Raw genomic sequence first — 20,852 nt, forward strand, 5'->3', positions numbered from 1 at the left:
ATGTGGAGTACTACTTTGTTGTGAGTCAGTTTGTTGTTGATCGATGGTGAAGCATTAGTGAATCATTCATCCCCTTCTACCCTGTGAGAACCTGTATTAAAGAATACACACACACACACACACACACACACACACACACACACACACACACACACACAGTGCCAGCTCACTGCACATTTCCTCTAGTCAAAATTAAGGTGAATGTGGATTGAGGTGGAGGGGCGTCAGTCAGCCTGGCCTGGCCTGTAGTACACAGATGTACAGTACCAGTCAAGTTTGGAGGCACCTACTCATTCCAAGGTTTTTCTTTACTTTCACTATTTTCTACATTGTAGAATTATAGTGAAGACATCAAAACTATAAAATAACATATGGAATCATGTAGTAACCAAATAAGTGTTAACCTCTATGGGCTAGGTGGGACGCACCTACTCAACAATCCCGTGGCGCGATATTCAAATACCTCAAAAATGCAAAAACTTCAGTTTTTCAAACATATGACTATTTTACACCATTTTAAAGACAAGACTCTCGTTAATCTAACCACACTGTCCGATTTCAAAAAGGCTTTACAACGAAAGAAAAACATTAGATTATGTCAGCAGAGTACCCAGCCAGAAATAATCAGACACCCATTTTTCAAGCTAGCCTATAATGTCACATAAACCCAAACCACAGCTAAATGCAGCACTAACCTTTGATGATCTTCATCAGATGACAACCCTAGGACATTATGTTATACAATACATGCATGTTTTGTTCAATCAAGTTCATATTTATATCAAAAACCAGCTTTTTATATTAGCATGTGACTAGTATTCCGACCGAACACTGCCGGTGAATTTACTAAATTACTCACGATAAACGTTCACAAAAAACATACATTATTTTAAGAATTATAGATACAGAACTCCTCTATGCACTCGATATGTCCGATTTTAAAATAGCTTTTCGGTGAAAGCACATTTTGCAATATTTTAAACAAATCAAAATGTATTTTAGATTTGAGATTCTTCAAAGTAGCCACCCTTAGCCTTGATGACAGCTTTGCACACTCTTAATAATCAGAGGGCGGTCCTTAGCGAACCCCACTCATAATATCACACTCAAAATATCACACTCATAATATCACACTCAAAATATCAGAGAACCGGGGTTCCCCTCCCCACTCAGACCTCTCCCAGACAGTCCTAGAGCAAATTGCTCTTTGCTAAGAAGCTATTTTTGTTTCTTTGACCATTTTAATTAAAACAACCACAGTAAGAATTTTGCTAAGACCATCTGAGAATGGTCTGAGTGGGGACGGGAAAACTGAAAACTAGCTGTTATTGAGGTTTGTAACTCTTTCTTGTTTGCCTATTAACCAATTTATCGCATGGTGATGTCAACAGGCAAGCCAAAACTCCATCCCACTGTTTCTTGAATAATTGAACTTATAAATGCCTCATGAGGTTAGTTTAACCTCTCTAGGGAAGGTGGGACGAAATCGTCTCACCTACGTAACAGCCAGTGGAATCCTGTGGCGCGTTATTCAAATACCTGAGAAATGCTATTACTTCAATTTCTCAAACATATGACTATTTTACACCATTTTAACCTCTATGGGCTAGGTGGGACGCTAGCGTGCCACCCGTGGTGCACTCCATCAACAGCAGGTGCATTTCAAGAGCGGCAAATTTGAATCCAAATAAATGTCAAAATTCAAATTTTTCAAACATACAACTATTTTACACCCTTTGAAAGATAAACATCTCCTTAATCTAACCACGTTTTACGATTTCAAAAAGGTTTTACGGCGAAAGCATACATTTAGAGTATGTTAGGACAGTACATTTACAAGAGTTGTGTGTAATGTTTTGTCAATTCAAAGACAGGGTCACCAAAACCATAAAACCAGCTAAAATGATGCACTAACCTTTTACAATCTCCATCAGATGACACTCCTAGGACATTATGTTAGACAATGCATGCATTTTTAGTTCTATCAAGTTCATATTTATATCCAAAAACAGCGTTTTACTATGGCATTGATGTTGAGGAAATCGTTTCCCTCCAATAACCGGCAGTCAAGTCAGCGTCACAAATTAAATAATTAAAATTAGAAAACATTGGTAAAATATTATATTGTCATTTAAAGAATTATAGATTTACATCTCTTGAACGCAATCAACTTGCCAGATTTAAAAATAACCTTACTGGGAAATCACACTTTGCAATAATCTGAGCACTGCGCCCAGAAAAATACGCGTTGCGATACAGACTAGACGTCATGTTGGGGAGATCTAAAATCGAAAATACTATGTAAATAATCCATTACCTTTGATTCTCTTCATCAGATGTCACTTCCAGGTATCACAGGTCCATAACGAATGTAGTTTTGTTCAAAAAAGCTCATCATTTATGTCCAAAAATCTCCGTCTCGTTAGCACATGATGTAAGCCAGCCGGACTTCTCGTCATGAACGAGGGGAAAAAATATATTTCCGTTCGTTCAAACATGTCAAACGTTGTATAGCATAAATCATTAGGGCCTTTTTTAACCAGAACATGAATAATATTCAAGGTGGACGAATGCATACTCTTTTATAACGTATTGGAACGAGGGTACCCAACATGAACTAGCGCGCCAGGTGTCTAATGGGACATCACCGTTCCATGGCTCTTGTTCGGTCAGATCTCCCTCCAGAAGACTCAAAACACTTTGTAAAGGCTGGTGACATCTAGTGGAAGCAATAGGAAGTGCCAAAATATTCCTAAACCCCTGTGTTTTTCAATGGCATAGGTTTAAAGTCAATACAACACATCAGGTATCCACTTCCTGTCAGAAAATGTCTCAGGGTTTTGCCTGCCAAATGAGTTCTGTTATACTCACAGACACCATTCAAACAGTTTTGGAAACTTTAGAGTGTTTTCTATCCATATATAATAAGTATATGCATATTCTAGTTACTGGGTAGGATTAGTAACCAGATTAAATCGGGTACATTTTTTTTATCCAGACGTGCAAATGCTGCCCCCTAGACCCAACAGGTTAATCTAACGACACTGTCCGATTTCAAAAAGGCTTTACAACGAAAGCAAAACATTAGATTATGTCAGCAGAGTACCCAGGCAGAAATAATCAGACACCCATTTTTCAAGCTAGCATATAATGTCACATAAACCCAAACCACAGCTAAATGCAGCACTAACCTTTGATGATCTTCATCAGATGACAATCTTAGGACATTATGTTATACAATACATGCATGTTTTGTTCAATGAAGTTCATATTTATATAAAAAAACAGCTTTTAATATTAGCATGTGACGTTCAGAACTAGCATAGCCCCCGCAAACTTCCGGTGAATTTACTAAATTACTCACGATAAACGTTCACAAAAAGCATAACAATTATTTTAAGAATTATAGATACAGAACTCCTCTATGCACTCGCTATGTCCGATTTTAAAATAGCTTTTCGGTGAAAGCACATTTTGCAATATTCTAAGTAGATAGCCCGGCATCACAGGGCTAGCTATTTAGACACCCACCAAGTTTAGCCCTCACCAAAGTCAGATTTACTATAACAAAAATGTTATTACCTTTGCTGTTCTTCGTCAGAATGCACTCCCAGGACTTCTACTTCAATAACAAATGTTGGTTTGGTTCAAAATAATCCATAGTTATGTTCAAATATCCTCTGTTTTGTTCGTGCGTTCAAGACACTATCCGAAGTGTAAAGAAGGGTGACGCGCCCAACGCGTTTCGTGACAAAAAAATTCTAAATATTCCATTACCGTACTTCGAAGCATGTCAACCGCTGTTTAAAATCAATTTTTATGCCATTTTTCTCATAAAAAAGCGATAATATTCCGACCGGGAATCTGTGTTTTAGCTCAAAGAGAGAGAAAATAAAAACATGGGGTCGCCTCGTGCACGCGCCTCAGTCTCATTGTCCTCTGATAGACTACTTACCAAAGGCGCTAATGTTTTTCAGCCAGGGGCTGCCTCGTCATCATTCAGCTTTTTCCCGGGTTCTGAGAGCCTATGGGAGCCGTAGGAAGTGTCACGTTACAGCAAAGATCCTAAGTTTTCAATAAAAAGAGTCAAGAAGCCCAAGGAATGGTCTGAGAGGGCACTTCCTGTACAGAATCTTCTCAGGTTTTTGCCTGCCATATGAGTTCTGTTATACTTACAGACACCATTCAAACAGTTTTAGAAACTTTAGGGTGTTTTCTATCCAAAGCCAATAATTATATGCATATTCTAGTTTCTGGGCAGTAGTAATAACCAGATTAAATCGGGTACGTTTTTTATCCGGCCGTGTAAATACTGCCCCCTAGCCCTAACAGGTTAACCGTCGTACCTCATCAAAAAATATTAGCTTGTTTCTCTCCAATGTTTGTAAACAAAAATTGGAGGGGGCAGCAGGTAGCCTAGTGAGCGTTGGGCCAGTAACCAAAAGGTTGCTGGATCGAATCCCCGAGCTGACAAGGTAAAATCTGTCGTTCTGCCCCTGAGCAAGGCAGTTAACTTCACTAGGGTAGGGGGCAGCATTTGGAATTTTGGATGAATTTTGGATCTTCTTGGTCCTGAAACTAAGGGAGTACGGACCAAGAAGATGCAGGGACAACCCGTCAGGAAAAAACGCAAAAAGTTAGGGAAAGCCCAATACATGGACCAATATCAGTATAATGAGACATGTCCCAAAAACAGTGCCCAAGAGGTCAACTCCTCTATAGGCGAGGGCCCTTCCAAGCCCCTCTGAAGGCTATCACCCTTGCCATTATAAATCAATATAATGGTCCCCGTGACCTTGACAGGCCTTGAGCGCCTATAGAAGACAGCCACTGAATTTCGAATCTGGCCAAGGTCCGCTTGTAGACATTAAGGAGCACAAACTCCACTGGAGGATGGGAGAACGGGGTCATCAGTCCCCAACTCCTGTGCTATCTCAAGGATTTCCGTGACTTGATCCCATCGTCATCCTCGTTGTCCCCTAACTCGCTTTCCCCTGACACTACTTCGTCAGACAGTCAGGGGAGGGAGTCAAGGGTATCCATGACCTTGCCCCAACTGGGCTCGGTTGCGGGGAGCTGAGCCTCAGCTGTCGCTTTTGGCTCGGAGGCATGAGGGGCTAACGAGATAAAAGCACATTTCAGCCTCCTCTTCAGACCTGCTGTAGTAAGCAATCTGCAGTGCTTACAGGACTCGGGGTCCTTGAGCGCCTCCTAGGCATGTTCCCTACCCAAGCAGTTAATGCATGGGGGGGTGGGAATCTTTCCCCGCTATCATGAAGCCGCAAGCACAAGAACATGGGTGCACTCTGTAATGCTATAGTTGCGAGGCTAGTGGGGCGTAAGCTAGCTAGCAGCCACCTCATGGTGAAGGTATGCTGTGGCTAGCTCAGTGCTGGCTGAAGGAAACCGAGTGACCGAGTTAGCATTCAGAGAAAAAACCTCCCGTGACCGACGGTTCCGTGAAGACGGAGAGGGTCGGTCTAGCTAACACAACGGGTGAACGTAGCTTAACTAGACTATAGAAGGGAGCTAGCAAAGCTACCGTGTTGCAGGTAGGGTATGCTAGTGAGGTTTGCTTGCCTCTCAGCAAGCTAGCCAAGTTAGCCGAAGCCTTGCAACATGGGCTAACTGAGTCTCAATAGCTAGCAGTGACACTAGCTACTAACGGAGACTGAGAAGTAGAAATTTGTACTTAAATCAAAAACCTGGTTAGAAGTCAACCTCTCAACAGGGTCTGAAGACCTATGCTCAGCAGCGATACCCTTCACGGTTCACTTGTGAGCTGGCAACCGGTATCCAGTCGATATGAGGAGAACTAGAGTAGTGATACTTCTGTTGAGGAAGAGAAGTGAGAATAACCAGCGGGCAGGAAAGTGGCTCCTTTGATGGAATTGAGGGTCACCTCATTCGCCGCTTTGCCTGTCTGTCTCCAACAGAGTGTTTTAGATTGATACTTTCGAGAGTAGGCCGTCCTTAGTGAACCCCAAATGTGAGATATCAAAATGAATAATTAAAAGAGAACTGAAAACGAGCTGTTACTGGCAGAGAATTATGGAACTCTTTTTTTTTCTTATTGGTCTGTTTACTAATTCACCACCTGGTGATGTCGCCAGGCAGGCCAAAACACCATCCCACCAAAACAGGCAGCTCTTTAGTGTGTCCTAAATGGCACCCTATTCCCTTTTATAGTGCACTTCTTTTAACCAGAGACCTGGGCCCTGGACAAAAGAAGTGCACTACATAGGCAATAGGCTGTCATTTGGTATACTGGTCTGTGTCACGTTACACCATGTAGTAAGAAAGAAAGTTGAGACAGACCACATGTGCTCATCCTTCCAAAGTTATCATCGTGTTGTTTACCTCTCCATGGACTGGGGTCGACTCCCTCGGTCATCTCTCTCTCGCGCTCTCGGTCTCTCTCGAGGTCTCTCTCTCTCTAGCTGCTGGGCCTAGCTGCTGCTGGAGTCAGGCCATTCAAAGTCACACAACCCCCTCCAGTGGCTGGGAGTGAGAGTGCAATGTGTTTGGGGGGAAAATACATTGAAACAACTGAGTCTAAAAAACATTAAGGACACCTGCTCTTTCTATGACATAGACTGACCAGGTAAATCCATGTGAAAGCTATGATCCCTTATTGATGTCACTTGTTAATTCCACTTCAATCAGTCACACCTTCCCTGTGGCTCAGTTGATAGAGCATGGTGTTTGCAACGCCAGGGAGGAGACAGGTTAAAGAAGGATTTTGAAGCATTGAGACATGGAACGTGTGTATGTATCATTGAGGGTGAATGGGCTTGACAAAAGATTTTAGTGCCTTTGAACGGGGTATGGTAGTAGGTGACATGCGCTCTGGCTTGTGTCAAAAACTGCATCGCTGCTGGGTTTTTTACGCTCAACAGTTTCCCGTGTGTATCAACAATGGTCAACCACCCAAAGGACATCCAGCCAATGTGACACAACTGTGGGAAGTATTGGAGTCAACATGGGCCAGCATCCCTGTGGAACGCTTTGAACACCTTGTAGAGTAAACTATATTTCGTCTCCAAATGTTTATTGAAAACATAAACACATTTGCACACACAAGTTGTCTTTCAATTACATTGTTACAGTTGTTGGTTAGCTAGCTATAACAAGATACAACGCGCTGAAACGAGCCACCTAGGATTCCCCACAAGGCAGCTTCTTGTCATCGTTGCTAGCTATTTGTCCGTTCAGAATCATAACAACACATCACCTTCCGGCCACATTTATGTGCGTGCATCATTTTTTGGTGCCAACCCGTCTATTTTTCTACCTCAAAAGATCTTGTCTGTCTGGCTCTCGGTTTCAATTTCCGTTTCAGATGTACTTATTTGAGTTCAAGGTGATGTTTGTAAACAAAGTAGAGAGTGAAAGTAGTGCCTTCATTTGAATGATTTATGCATATCTACTGATTGTGTTTTTCTCTGTTTCTTGCAGGCGAAGCGAGCGGTTCAGAGGGGAGCGACGGCTGTCATCTTTGACGTGTCCGAAAACCCTGATGCCATCGATCAGGTCAGTATACATACATACACACACACACAGCACTCGCATCCGAAGTCTCCACTTACTCAATGAAGGAAACAGAGTAGCTAAGCCAACGTGCTAAAGGCTAAAAACAGATTCCTCTCCATTCAAACACCCAAATTCTTCTTCTCTTTTCAAAGACCTTCTGTCCTAACAGACCACTGTCAACTGACTGAGACATGCCCTGCTATGACAAGCAGGTTGTGTGTTTGCCCAACAATATACTTTTTTTCTTTCTGGTCAAACCCATGTGGATAAAGCAGGCTCATTCAACTATTAGGGGCTTTGAGTCTAGCCTAAGGACCCCTTCCCAAATGGCATTCTATTCCTTATATGGTGCATAGAGCTCTCGTCAAAAGTAGCGCACTATATAGGGAATATGGTGCTATTTAGGATGCAGACTGAGTCCTACCCTGCCTGCCTTAAGAACAGTGTACTGTGTGAGAAAGACGTTAAATTGATATTCAGGTTAGGGTTTTACTCAACCAGGACCGTGCTCTGTGGAGCTCATAATTGCAGAGGTAGTTTAGAGCTGCTACTGCACACCAACACGTTACCTCATCCCCTAGTACCCCGAATAATCCGAGTCTCTCTCGCTTTTATCTCTCTCTCGTTCTGACTCTTTTTTTTTCTTCTCTTCTCTCTCTGATTTTTCCCTCTCTACTTCTTTCTCCTTCTCTCCCTCTCTCTCTCTCTCTCTCTCTCTCTCTCCTTCCATTCTACCTGAGCTAGTTCCTGTTTCTATGTTGTTGGCTGGTGAGCTCCCTGCCTGTAATACAGAAGTCTCTCCTCCACCCTTTAGCCTCCACCGGTGCAGCATAGATAGCAGCTTTGTCAGAGAGAAGAATTCTCCTGTGGTATTCAGCCAGGCCCAGAGCACCAGGCCCGGACATGCAGGTTTCTCTGTGTTCAGGCCTCCAGGCTGTAGGCTACAGCAGCAGTGTAGCAGCGACCCACAGAGATGAAAGGCTTGAGAAGGGACCACATGAAAGGCAGTGTGGCCCGCGGGGTTAAATTCCCCTAAGAGGGTTTCCAGTCGCAGCTGCCCAATCGGTACAGACACGACCCACAAGGCCGAGGGGCAGGGAGGAGGAGTTACAGAGGGTTAGAAAGTTAACGTTTTTAACATCTCTTCTTTAAATTGTTCTTGCCATTTACATGATCGATCTACTTTTACGAAGGCTTTAATTTAATGTAGAGTTAAACATGATGGTTTTTGATAATAGAGAAGCACTTTGTTTAAGTTCCATTTGACTTCGAGTGGTTGAGTATCTCATCTTTCAAATTCACTTTGTTCTTCAATTCAAGCACATGCAGCTAGCAGTGTTGGCACTTTTGAGAGTCTAGTGTAGATTAACTTTGTAGATTGCAGCGGGAAAGAACACAAGCAGAGGCAGAGATGTGAAATTGCCATTTGCTATACTGTAACCAGAGAGAGCATATTTCACTTGGTAACATGACGACGGGAAGAGATTGAAAAGTGAATATCCCTGGTATTTCCCCTGGCCTTTCTAAATTACAGACGAGAGAACAGGGAGGTAGGGGAGCCGACAGAATGGAGAGACTAGAGAGGACCGGGAGGGAGGCTGAGAGACTAGAGAGAACAGATAGGGAAGGAAGGGAGGGAGGCTGACTGATTGGAGAGACTAGAGAGCAGGGGGAGGGAGGGAGGCTGACAGGGGAGGGAGGCAGACAAGGGGAGGGAGACTGACAGGGGAGGGAGGGAGGACAACAGACTAGAGAGGGCAGGAAGGGACGGAGAGAGGCCGACAGTCTAGAACAGGGGTGTCAAACACATTCCATGGATGGCCTAGTGTCTGTGGGTTTTGGGTTTATCCTTTCAATTAAGACCTAGACAACCAGGTGAGGGTTGTTCCTTACTAAAATGGGGACCTGAATTCATTAAAACCCACAGACACCCGGCCCTCTGTGGAATGAGTTTGACACATGGACTAGAGAGACTAGAGAGGGCAGGAAGGGAGGGAGGCCGACAGCAAACTGGAGAAAGAGGAGCTCAGTGGAGGAGGCAGTCCACAGTTTCCACATCACTCTCTATCTAGCCTACAGGTTATTTTCTCAATGGGAAATAAAATGAGAGAGTATGTTGATGATAGGACACAGTTCTTATTCTTCAATTACAATACTGAAGGTCGATGTGGTGTGGGCCGGTTCTCCTGTATAGCTGACCTGTTGTGTGTGTGTGTTCTCCTGTATAGCTGACCTGTTGTGTGTGTGTGTGTGTGTGTGTGTAATCCTGTATAGCTGACCTGTTGTGTGTGTGTGTTCTCCTGTATAGCTAACCTGTTGTGTGTTCTCCTTTCCTGCAGCTGAACCAGGTAGCGGAGGACCCTCTGAAGAGGCCGGTGGTTTATGTGAAGGGGGTCGATGCTGTTAAGCTGATGAACATAGTCAACAAGCAGAAAGTGGCCCGTGCCAGAATCCAGCACAGACCACCAAGGGTAAGAGCCTGACAAGCCAAACCAGAACTACTGGGAAGATGTGTGTGTGTGTGTGTGTGTGTGTGTGTGTGTGTGTGTGTGTGTGTGTGTGTGTGTGTGTGTGTGTGTGTGTGTGTGTGTGTGTGTGTGTGTGTGTGTGTGTGTGTGTGTGTGTGTGTGTGTGTGTGTGTGTGTGTGTGCGCACACAACTACAAGTGAATGGACTAGCCAAACCATATTTTGATCATAACTCTTATTTAAACCCTACACACTTCACAAAGCACCATACTGAGTCTAGTCCCACAGCTAACAGTTACAGATATGGGAAGACATTCTTCAAGAGAAATCTAAGCCTCTCCTTTATTCTCTCTCTCTCGCTCTCTATTCTTCGTTATATCACAACAATTTTCACACAGTCATTTTATCAATGGATGGTGCCAGGGGTGCATCTATGCCCAGTTCTGTGCTTCAATGCCTGTGTGCCTGCACGTGTGTATGCAAGCATGTGTGTGAGATGTCTGCCTTTGGCTGTATAGACATCATTTAACAAACCCTTGTCCCCCTGTCTCCCTCCCTACAGCAGCCTACGGAGTACTTTGACATGGGGATCTTCCTGGCCTTCTTCGTAGTGGTGTCTCTGGTCTGCCTCGTACTGCTCATCAAGATCAAACTAAAACAGAGGAGAAGCCAGGTGAGCGCACACACACACACACACACACACACACACACACACACACACACACACACACACACACACACACACACACACACACACACACACACACACACATACACACACATACACACACACACACACACACACACACACACACACACACACACACACACACACACACACACACACACATACACACACACACACACACATACACACACACACACACATACACACACACACACACACACACACACACACAGTCTTGCGCAGCTAACCTTGTGGTGACATACAATTCAGTCCCATTCAAAATCCTATTTTCCCTAACCCCTAACCTGTGCCCTAACCTTAACCTTAACCCAAAAACCTAACCCTAGTTCCTAACCCTAAAACTAAACCTAGTTCTAACCCTAACACTAATTCTAACCTTAACCCTAAACCATAGAAATAGCATTTGACTTTTTGTGGACTTTAGATGCTATGATTAGATGCTATGCTGATGGATGTGTTCTGAACAGGATGTTCCTGTAGTGTAGGCCTGGAGTGGTCCATGAGTCCGGATTAACCTCTTTTGGCGCATGGACCGCTAGCGGGACACCTACAACAACATCCGGTGAAATTGCAGAGCGCGAAATTCAAAATACAAAAATCGTAATATTAAACATTCATGAAAATACAAGTGTCATACATCATTTAAAAGCTTAACTTCTTGTTAATCCAACCGCGTTGTCAGATTTCAAAGAGGCTTTACGGCGGAAGCATACCATGCGATTATCTGAGGACAGCGCCCCACACCAAAATACTTTTTCAACCAGCACAGGCGTCACAAAATCACAAATAGCGATTAAATTAATCACTTACCTTTTGAAGATCTTCCTCTGTTTGCAATTCCAAGGGTCCCAGCTACACAATGAATGGTCGTTTTGTTCGATAAAGTCCTTCTTTATATCACAAAAAATCTGTTTAGTTGGCGCCAATGATCTCAGTAATCCACTTGTTCAACATGCATACAAACAAAATCTAAAAGTTACCAGTAAAGTTCGTCCAAACAAGTCAAACGATGTTTCTAATTAATCCTCAGGTACTCTAATATCAAAATAAATGATAATATTTAAGACGGAGAATAGTATGTTCAATAGGGAAGATAAATAACGAAGAGTGCGCACCTCATTCACACGCCAACAAGACGACTTTTCTAATGAGAGACACCTTGTAGTTCTTCCCAACTACTTGCTCATTTTTCAAAAAACAAGCCTGAAACCCTTTCTAAAGACTGTTGACATCTAGTGGAAGCCATAGGAACTGCAATCTGGGTCCTATCTATTTTGTATTTCCCATAGGCTAGCACTGAAATGGCCTGTGACCTCAAAAAAAGATAATCCACATATTTTCCTTGGGTTTTCGCCTGCCATATCAGTTTTTGAAACTTCAGAGTGTTTTCTATCCAATGCTACCAATGCTATATGCATATCCTAGTTTCTGGGCCTGAGTAACAGGCAGTTTACTTTGGGCACATCAGTCATCTGAAATTCCGAACAAAAACCAGTCTCCAAAACAGGTTTTAACATCTAATTAACCTTGATGGTGAGCAGCACAGTAGCAGGTGAAATCCTGCCAGCATACCTGTGTGTGTGTGTATGTTGTGTGTGTTAGACAGAGGAACACACTCCAGGGGACCGCGTTTGGGATTAATATACAGAAACCTGCCAGTGTGTGCACACGTGTTTCTGTTTGCGTGTGTGTGTGTGTTCCTGATGAGCCATGTCGACTTCCTTGAAGTGTTAATTAAAATAGCAGTTTGTCACACGTTACGAAACCTCTTTCCAGTTGAGTTCACACTGGGGCATGCTAAGGACACTGTCCTCAACATATTGCTGACTCTATGTAGGCTACATGACCATCACTGTACCTGTCTACCAACACTGTACCTGTCTTTATGTACCTGTCTACCAACATTGTACCTGTCTACCAACATTGTACTTGTCTACCAACATTATCTACCAATACTGTACCTCTCTTTATGTACCTGTTGTGTACCATTATTCCCAGCCTGACCATTTCTATCCCTCCTCTCTCTTCTCCCTCTATCCCCATCTCCAGAGTTCTATGAACAGGATGGCCATCCAGGCCCTGGAGAAGATGGAGACCAGGAAGTTCAAGGCCAAGGTCAAAGGGCAGCGCGAGATCAGCTGCGGGGCATCGGATTCCCTGAGCAGTAGCTCCACCTCCGACTGCGCTATCTGCCTGGAGAAGTACATTGACGGAGAGGTGCGAGAGAGAACACACACACACACACACACACACACACTGAATACCGTTCATTAAAAAAGTTGTGAGAGACTTTGTTATGTCAGAGAGTGGCATTTTAATCGGAGTGGTATTTGAAAGGGGTGAGTTTAAGGCACATGGTCAAACTGACTTGAATTTCTGAAGTCACTGTAGAAAGATGTTTCCTAGACCCTAATCTGGGACCTTTGAAGGTTTACAGTAACACCATTGCTAATCATGGCCCAGCCTGGGGACATCAGGGGACCAACCCAGAGCCCCGGGCCCCCAGGGGACCCAGTCAGTCAGTGAGTGTGTTATGTGTCGTCTTGGGAAACCAGGGGAAGAAAACACACAACAAAGCATAGTAGTGATATAAAAGCCTGAATGGCATCAAAGGGGTTTGAGCAGTGAAGTAAGACAAAAGATGGGAGGGATAGAGCCCAAACAGGAGATGAGTCATGCTAAGGGGCAGTGAGAGAGGAAGGGAGAGAAGGAGAGGGGGGAGAGAGAGAGAGGGAAACGGCGAGAGAAACGGAGGGAAAAACTTGAGCTATCTCTGTCCAAGAACTGAATAATAATGATCCTTCTTTGTGTCAGGGAGTCTTGCTGTGTTCTGCCAACGGCATGGTGTCAGGTTTGAGAATAAGGGTGACTGGTGTAGTTTGAGGGTTCTGTGCTGCCATGATGAGTAGTGTAGTCTTGGGTTTGATTGTGAGGTTGGATTTGTTCAGTGTAGCTGTATACTGATGTATAATGTGACACCGGTGAAGAAGAGAAACCTTCTTGCTGCTTTGCTGCCACCTGTTGGCCGTTCATCCATCAAACGCCAATAATGTCCTTCGATATCATAAGCCTTAACTAACCTTAACTCTTCTTCTTCCCCCTCTCCTCCTCTTCCCCTGTTCTTCCCCTCTCTCTCCTCCTCTCCCCCTGTTTCCTCCTCCTCCTCTTCTCCTCCTCTCCTTCCCCTCAACAGGAGCTGCGGGTCATCCCCTGTGCCCACAGGTTCCATAAGAAGTGTGTGGACCCTTGGCTCCTCCAGCACCACACCTGCCCTCACTGTAGACACAACATTATCGGTGAGTTGGTACACACTGGCTGCATCCCAAATGGCACACTATTCCCCATGGGCCCTGGTCAAAAGTAGTGTACTGTATGGGGAACAGGGTGCCAGCGGGGGAGCACCTGTGGCTCTCTAATAAGAGTTTTCAGTCAGCACTTTTGTTAGACTACACAACCCACTAAAACAGTAAAAGCAAAGTGCAGTTGATGTAAAATACCCTTTTCATTAAATAAAGTAAATATTACAGCACATGAAACTGTAACTGTAACAAAGTTAACCTTTGAAAGACTCTTCTTTGAATCTCTAGGTTAACCTTAATCAAACACTCTCCCTCTTTCACACCCCTCTTCTCAGAGCAAAAGAAGGGAAACCCCGGCCCTGTCTGCATGGATGGCAATCCCGTCCACAGCCGGCAGCAGAGGGTAGTCCTGCCCGTCCACTACCCAGGCAGGGTGCACCGTGCTGGGCAAGTGACTACCTACCCCACCCGCACCTCCATGGACCCCCATGGTAACCCCATCACAATGCTCACTGTGGACCACCACCCAGACCCCCAGGGCCTGTTCCCTCCCCAGTCTGCCCACGCCGGGGCCTTCCTCCGGGGCTACCACCCCCACACTACCGTGCACCTGGACCACTCCCTCAACCCCCACCACTGTGGCCTGGAACACCAACACCGCAGCCTGGGCCTCAACCCCCCCACCTACCCCCAGCACCAGCAGTCCGGGCCCCACCATGGAGCCTTCAAGAGGCCCAAATTCCATGGGCGCAGCTTCTCGCGTGCTGCCTGCTACTCGCAGTATGAGACCATGTACCAACACTACTACTTCCAGGGCCTGACCTTCCCCCAGCAGGGTGAGGGGGCTGCAGGCGTAGTGGGGGTGGCTGGGGGCGCCGGGCCCCACAAGGGCCACCACAGCAGGGCCTTCCAGGGGGGTCTGCTCTACCCCACGGTGGTCCACATGGCCCCCGCTACCAGCTCCAGGATAGGGGAGGCAGGGAGCGGTGCCTCAGGCCTGGGCTGTTACCATGGCCACCACTCTGTGTGCAGCGGTTACCTGGCCGACTGTCCGGGCAGCGACAGCAGCAGCAGCAGTTCGGGCCAGTGCCACTGTTCATCCAGTGATTCTATGCTGGACTGCACCGAGGTTAGCAACCAGGGGGTGTACGGCTCCTGTTCTACCTTCCGCAGCTCCCTGAGCTCTGACTACGACCCCTACGTCTACCGCAGTAAGAGCCCCTGCAGGGGTTCGCAAGGGGAGCCAGGGGCCACAGCCGCAGGGGCCTCCACCGCCTGTCCCTCCACAGCCGAGGACTCCCTAACCCCAGCTCCCTCGGGGGGCCAAGATGGCTGCAACCTGCAGCCACAGCCTCCTCCAGGAGCCTGTGGGTTCGGCTCAGGGGACCAGCTCTCCAGTGTGGAGCCCAACTACAGCAGCCGCTCGTCACTGGAGCAACCCAGGGACACCAGCACCACTAGCACTACCTCAGCTGGCCCTCTAGAGGGAGCCGCTGACAGGGGGAAGGGGGGGCAGACAGGGGAGGAGATGGGGGGGAATCATGGCCTGGGGGGAGTAGGAGCAGGGGCGTGTAGCTGCTGTTTTGAGGTACTCCCACCCAACATGGAGTGCATAGGTCAGCAGGGGCAGGACTCGGACACGGCGGGGTCTCTGGCCTCCTCGGGGCGTGGCTGTCACAGGGGGGCGGAGTTCCATCAGCAGAGCTCCGCCTCTCAGCATCAGCAGAACTTTTACGGCCAGGGGGAGCACCTGTTGGCTCCGTCGGAGCACCTGTTGGCTCCGTCGGAGCAGGTGAGTTACGGGGGCCTGCCCTGCTTCTTCTACAAGGAGATGAAGGTCCACCGGGCAACAGGGGGGCGCTATAACGAGGATTATGCCGTGAACGTGCAGTACGCACACCACGCTGCAGACTCAGACGCCTGCTCCGGACAGGGCTGCTGTGGCGAGCTCAGCCAGAGAATACCCATAATCCATGAGGACACAGACTGTGAGCCGGGCTTGGGGGCGGAGACCCAGAGCAGCCTACTGCTAGGCAGCATCCTCACGGGGGAGGGGCAAGGGGGCGAGGGGCGGACTGGGACTCGTTGGCGGGTGGAGCCAGGTGAAGGGGGGTACTTCACTTCAGGACAGTTCAGAGGTCAAACGTACCCCACCCAGGAGGAAGAGACCAGGGCCCTGTTCCACCCCCGGAACTCCACTAACCACGATGCGTCGGGAAACAGTAAAGCTACAGATGAGGGGCTTGGCGGTATATGAGGAGGTGTGGAGCCCAGAAACAGCCTCTTTGGTACCGAACCAGTCAGTCGTTCAGTCAGTTGATCAACAAACCCTCAGTTGCCTTGGTCTAAGCCTTGCTCGCTCGCTGAGCTCTGAATGTTATAATCCTATATGGTGATGGTGTGGATTTCTACTGAAAATTATATGATGCCCTGCCTGGTGTAACCAGGCCTATCCAGTTCATTCCTGTGGCTCAGCCCACCTCATGGCCCCACCAGCAGCTTCTACAGGCTGCGATAAAGAATCAGGCTACAACATATGGGTGGAAGTTCAGTGGTTGGCTTGGCAGAGGCACAACACAACATGTAGGCTACTACCACATAACATCAGTGCCAGCCAGGGTCAGTCATGAGACCCGTTAGAAGATAAACTAATTGTGTTAGCTGGGCCCAGTTTGTGAGATTGTATTTTCTGGTTTGGTGAGTAGTTTTTCTTCACATGATATCGAAACTCCATTTTGTGCAAAACTTTTGAGGATTTCTTTCCTTTTTTCCTTCTTCTTCTTAATTCTTATTACACAAATGCCTGGATGTACATACAGTATGTATGCACTATATGTACAGTCAGGTCTAAAATGATTGGTACCCTTGTTAAAGATGAGCAAAAAAGACTGTATACAATAAATAATACAAATACTGAGCTATATTATATTTTCGGGACTTGAACCCGATTGAAGACCTGTGGTTTGAATTGAAGAGGGTAGTCCGTAAGAGCAGATGAAGGATATCAAGGATCTGGAAGGATTCTGTATGGAGGAGTGGTCTAAGATCCGTCCCAATGTGTTCTCCAATCACATAAAACATTTTAGAAAAAGACAGCGTCGTTATCCTCACAAGGGGAGGGTGCTTGAGTATTGAAAAGAGGGGTGCCAATATTTTTTACCCCTATCTTTTTTCGATTTTTTTGTATTACTTGTTAAATAAAGTATCTTCCTCTAAGCAATTGTATTAGCATAAAATAAGTCTTTTTTGCTCACCTTTAGACCTGATTATGTGTGTACTGTACTGTACTGCTTTTATGACATACAGTTACCTATACAGCTTGGATAACAAGCTTCAACAAACCACCAACTCAGATGAAAGGTTATGGAAGAATACCAAAACATTTCCTCTTTCTTTTTTAGGGGGTTGGGTGGGGATTGGGATCTTTGGTAGGGTGGGGATTGGGATCTTTGGTAGTTGGAGGACAGCCAGTGTCAGTCAGTCACCCACTTCTCTCATTGAGAAGATGAAGCTAAGCTATACAAACTACTCTACAGTTCTGTCTGTTGTTGGTATACTCAGACCAACACCAAGCCTTAGGCCAGCGAGCCATACTTACTATCTGGGGCGGGACTGTGTCACTTTTTGGTTGAATAGAGGTCCACATAGTGACAAGGTTTCTCTGAGTTCCTCGAAAGAGATTTGGAAATCTTCAAAGGATTGGTTTCATTATCAGTTTAAGTTACTATTTTTAGTTTAGATGCTCATGTTTTTTTTTTTGGCAATTACTCATCTAGCCTCCTCAACACTTAAGCTCTAATGTAGATGGTCGTAATGAGGCTCTTGTGTTGCTTCAAAAATAGGCCAAAGGAAAAAAAAAGTGTCATTCACAAGGGATCTCTTTTATACTGTGGCTGTGTGTTTTTGTTGATGTATTTTTTTATAACGCAGTTACAAAAAAAGCAGCATATCTGATTTTTTTTTAAAGATGATTAAATCACACAATACACATCATGCTCACAAACAATATCAACATTGTTTGTTCATTCATACCTTCTTTCTGTTTGTTTTACAGACTGTATTCTACTGTTTCTATGAAATGTACCCATTCTCTTCACAGAGGCATTCGTTTTGAAATAACAATATTTATATGTTAACCCAGAGCCCTAATAAATTAAAGATATTGAGAATCTAATCTTGCCTTTGCATAGAGATGTACTGCAAATGAAAATTTGGAGGTACGCAAGTCACTATTTAATTTGTTTTAATTGTTTGTAGCACTTAAGATTATATAAAAAGAAAATGTGTACAAAAAAAATGCTTTTTAAAAAACAATAAGAATATAATTATTTTCTCCATCATTACCATTTTACAGATGTTTAAAAAGGTTAGAAATCAATCTGTATATTTCTGTATCTGTATAGCAGCACATTTCATAAATGGAAATATGTTCTCTGAATATTTATTTACTAATATATTTATCTTTAAGCCATGTCTTATGTTGAGTGTATGAACATTTTGGAGTTGTTATTTGGTTGCTTCCTTTGATAAATCACTAACATGAGACTTTGTAAATACATGGTAATTGCACATAAGACGATTTTAAATATTCTCTGACCAAAAACTGATTTAAAAAATGTAGTATCATACAGTTTTGTAATTAAAGTGTACAAAGATCTGTAAAATATACAGTTTTATTCAAGTAAATCATGTTGTGGCATCTTTCTTCCTAACCTTGTCATCTTAATTCACAACAGTTCAATTAGAAGTGATGTCTTAAGTCTGGGATACATCTCTTTTGGGAAGACCATTTTTGGAGGAAAGCATCTGGAATATTTCAAACCATGCAACTTAATCATAGTCTTTGTCTGGCCTGGAGTTAACTGACTACACACTGCAGTTTTTGGGCTTGACAGCCAGTTATAACTGAAGTCACTGCTGTTCTGTGCCTGTACATACACCTAGGTTCAAATACATGTGTATTTGTTATTTAAATACTTATTGTCTGTGTATGAGTATTTTTTTTATAATGTGGCCTGAATCAACTACTTATTTTGGAAGTATTTTAAATTATTTTCAAATGCTTATTTCAAATATTTTTTTTCAAATACATGGGAGTGTATTTAAGTCAGTGTATTTGAGTATTCTAATATATTCCAATATTCAACTACTTTTTAAATAAAACATCTAAATTCTTACTTCCAAATGTCTTTTTAAGTAATTGGAATACCCTAAATACAAATAGTATTTGAACCCAGATCTGACATACACACATATTAGAGTTAAATGTATCAGGAATAAAGGTTAGACCCAGGTAGACTGTCGAAGTAAATGTTTATTATAGCAACAGGGGCAGGCAACGACAGGTCAAGGCAGGCATGGGTCGACAATCCAAAGTAAAGGGGCAAAGGTACAGGACGGCAGGCAGGCTCAGGGTCAGGTCAGGCAGAGGTCGGTAAATCCAGAGGTGGGGCAAAGGTACAGGACGGCAGGCAGAGTGGTCAGGCAGGCGGGCTCAGAGACAGGACAGGCAAGGGTCAAAACCAGGAGGGCAAGAAAAAGAGAGACTGGGGAAAAGCAGGAGCTGAGAAAAACGCTGGTTGACTTGACAAACAAGACGAACTGGCAACTGACAAACAGAGAACACAGGTATAAATACACGGGATAATGAGGAAGACGGGCGGCACTTGGAGGAGGGTGGAGACAATCACAAGGGAAGATGAAACAGATCAGGGTGTGACAAAATGAGAGCGACAGGATATGACTTGTGTTTTGGATGTGAGAACACTCCGAAAGTGTCGCTGTTGGCATGGAACACATTTTGGAAAATGAGACTGCTTCTGCTCCATCTCCATCTAGTGGGAGGGGATCAGCATCCCAAAGAGATCAATCAATGAAGTTTATTCATATGCACAGAATACAGCATAGTCTACTACACAGTACAATTAAATGCTTTCTCGCATGCTCTCCTCTCAAAAGCGCAACATCTATACAAAAAAAAGTATTCAATAAAAATATAGTATTAAAGTAATCATACAAATTGTATGCGAAAACAACGGTGTATTACGATTGTTTATCCTTGATTCTTCTTCTCTAAACGCATTGGAGGAAAACATTATTCTTTTTGAGACAGGCGTGAGGAGAGAGGGTGCAGTAATAAAGGAAATACAATTGAGATTCACCCCAATCTCACTGTTGACACCACCAGGGGTCACTCAAAGCATTCTGTATTGTAAGCCACACATTTCAAAGGGACATTCCAACTGGGCGGCAAGCAGCATGAGATGAATTCACACTGAATGTGCCCCAAATGGCACCCTATTCCCTATATAGTGTACTACTTTTGACCAGGACCCACTTTCACCTTAAAACTAGCCTCTCTTGACCGCTTTTATTTTGCCTGATAGTAATTTGAAGAACTGGATTTGACACTTATGACATAAGATTCTATTAACAATTATTGATACACAAGTGAGTCAGAAAGCTGAATTTCCTCATTTCTTTGCCACGGTGTTGCATCAGACAAAGATGTTGCATTAGAATGGTTTAGTACAGCATCAATATCTGATCATATGGACTATTCATTCCAAAGACATTCTTCAATGCAGTCTTTTTGTGTTTCTGGGGCTAGACCAAAATGCCATGCGTTGTGCCATACCGCACACAGATACCACATTATCACTAGCATATGGTGTAGCATGATATGCAGCATGATATGCAGTAGGCTATTACCAACCTTGCTTTGAGTAATATGCTCTATCTACGCAAATATACTCCAATACATCCTGCAGATATTGTATGAGTGCACGTGTGAAACCCCACAGTTTTCCATGTTGGTTTACCGTTTCCTCCTTTAGGTTTTCA

General features: G+C 44.4%; 1 protein-coding gene across 1 annotated transcript in view; it reads left to right on the plus strand.

Annotated features, from left to right (window-relative positions):
- Nucleotides 1–18,695, plus strand: part of znrf3 (zinc and ring finger 3) — a 111,667-nt gene extending 92,972 nt beyond the window's left edge. Inside the window, exons 3-8 of the mRNA XM_014170570.3 lie at nucleotides 7,459–7,533; nucleotides 9,873–10,004; nucleotides 10,564–10,674; nucleotides 12,760–12,927; nucleotides 13,904–14,006; nucleotides 14,345–18,695. Coding sequence (XP_014026045.2) covers nucleotides 7,459–7,533; nucleotides 9,873–10,004; nucleotides 10,564–10,674; nucleotides 12,760–12,927; nucleotides 13,904–14,006; nucleotides 14,345–16,266 — 2,511 coding nt within the window. The 3' untranslated portion in view covers nucleotides 16,267–18,695. The remainder of the gene's footprint in view (nucleotides 1–7,458; nucleotides 7,534–9,872; nucleotides 10,005–10,563; nucleotides 10,675–12,759; nucleotides 12,928–13,903; nucleotides 14,007–14,344) is intronic.
- Nucleotides 18,696–20,852: the final 2,157 nt, after the last annotated feature.

The sequence above is a fragment of the Salmo salar genome, chromosome 24 (genome assembly GCF_965601325.2).
Source record: "Salmo salar chromosome 24, fSalSal1, whole genome shotgun sequence".
Lineage (NCBI taxonomy): Eukaryota > Metazoa > Chordata > Actinopteri > Salmoniformes > Salmonidae > Salmo > Salmo salar.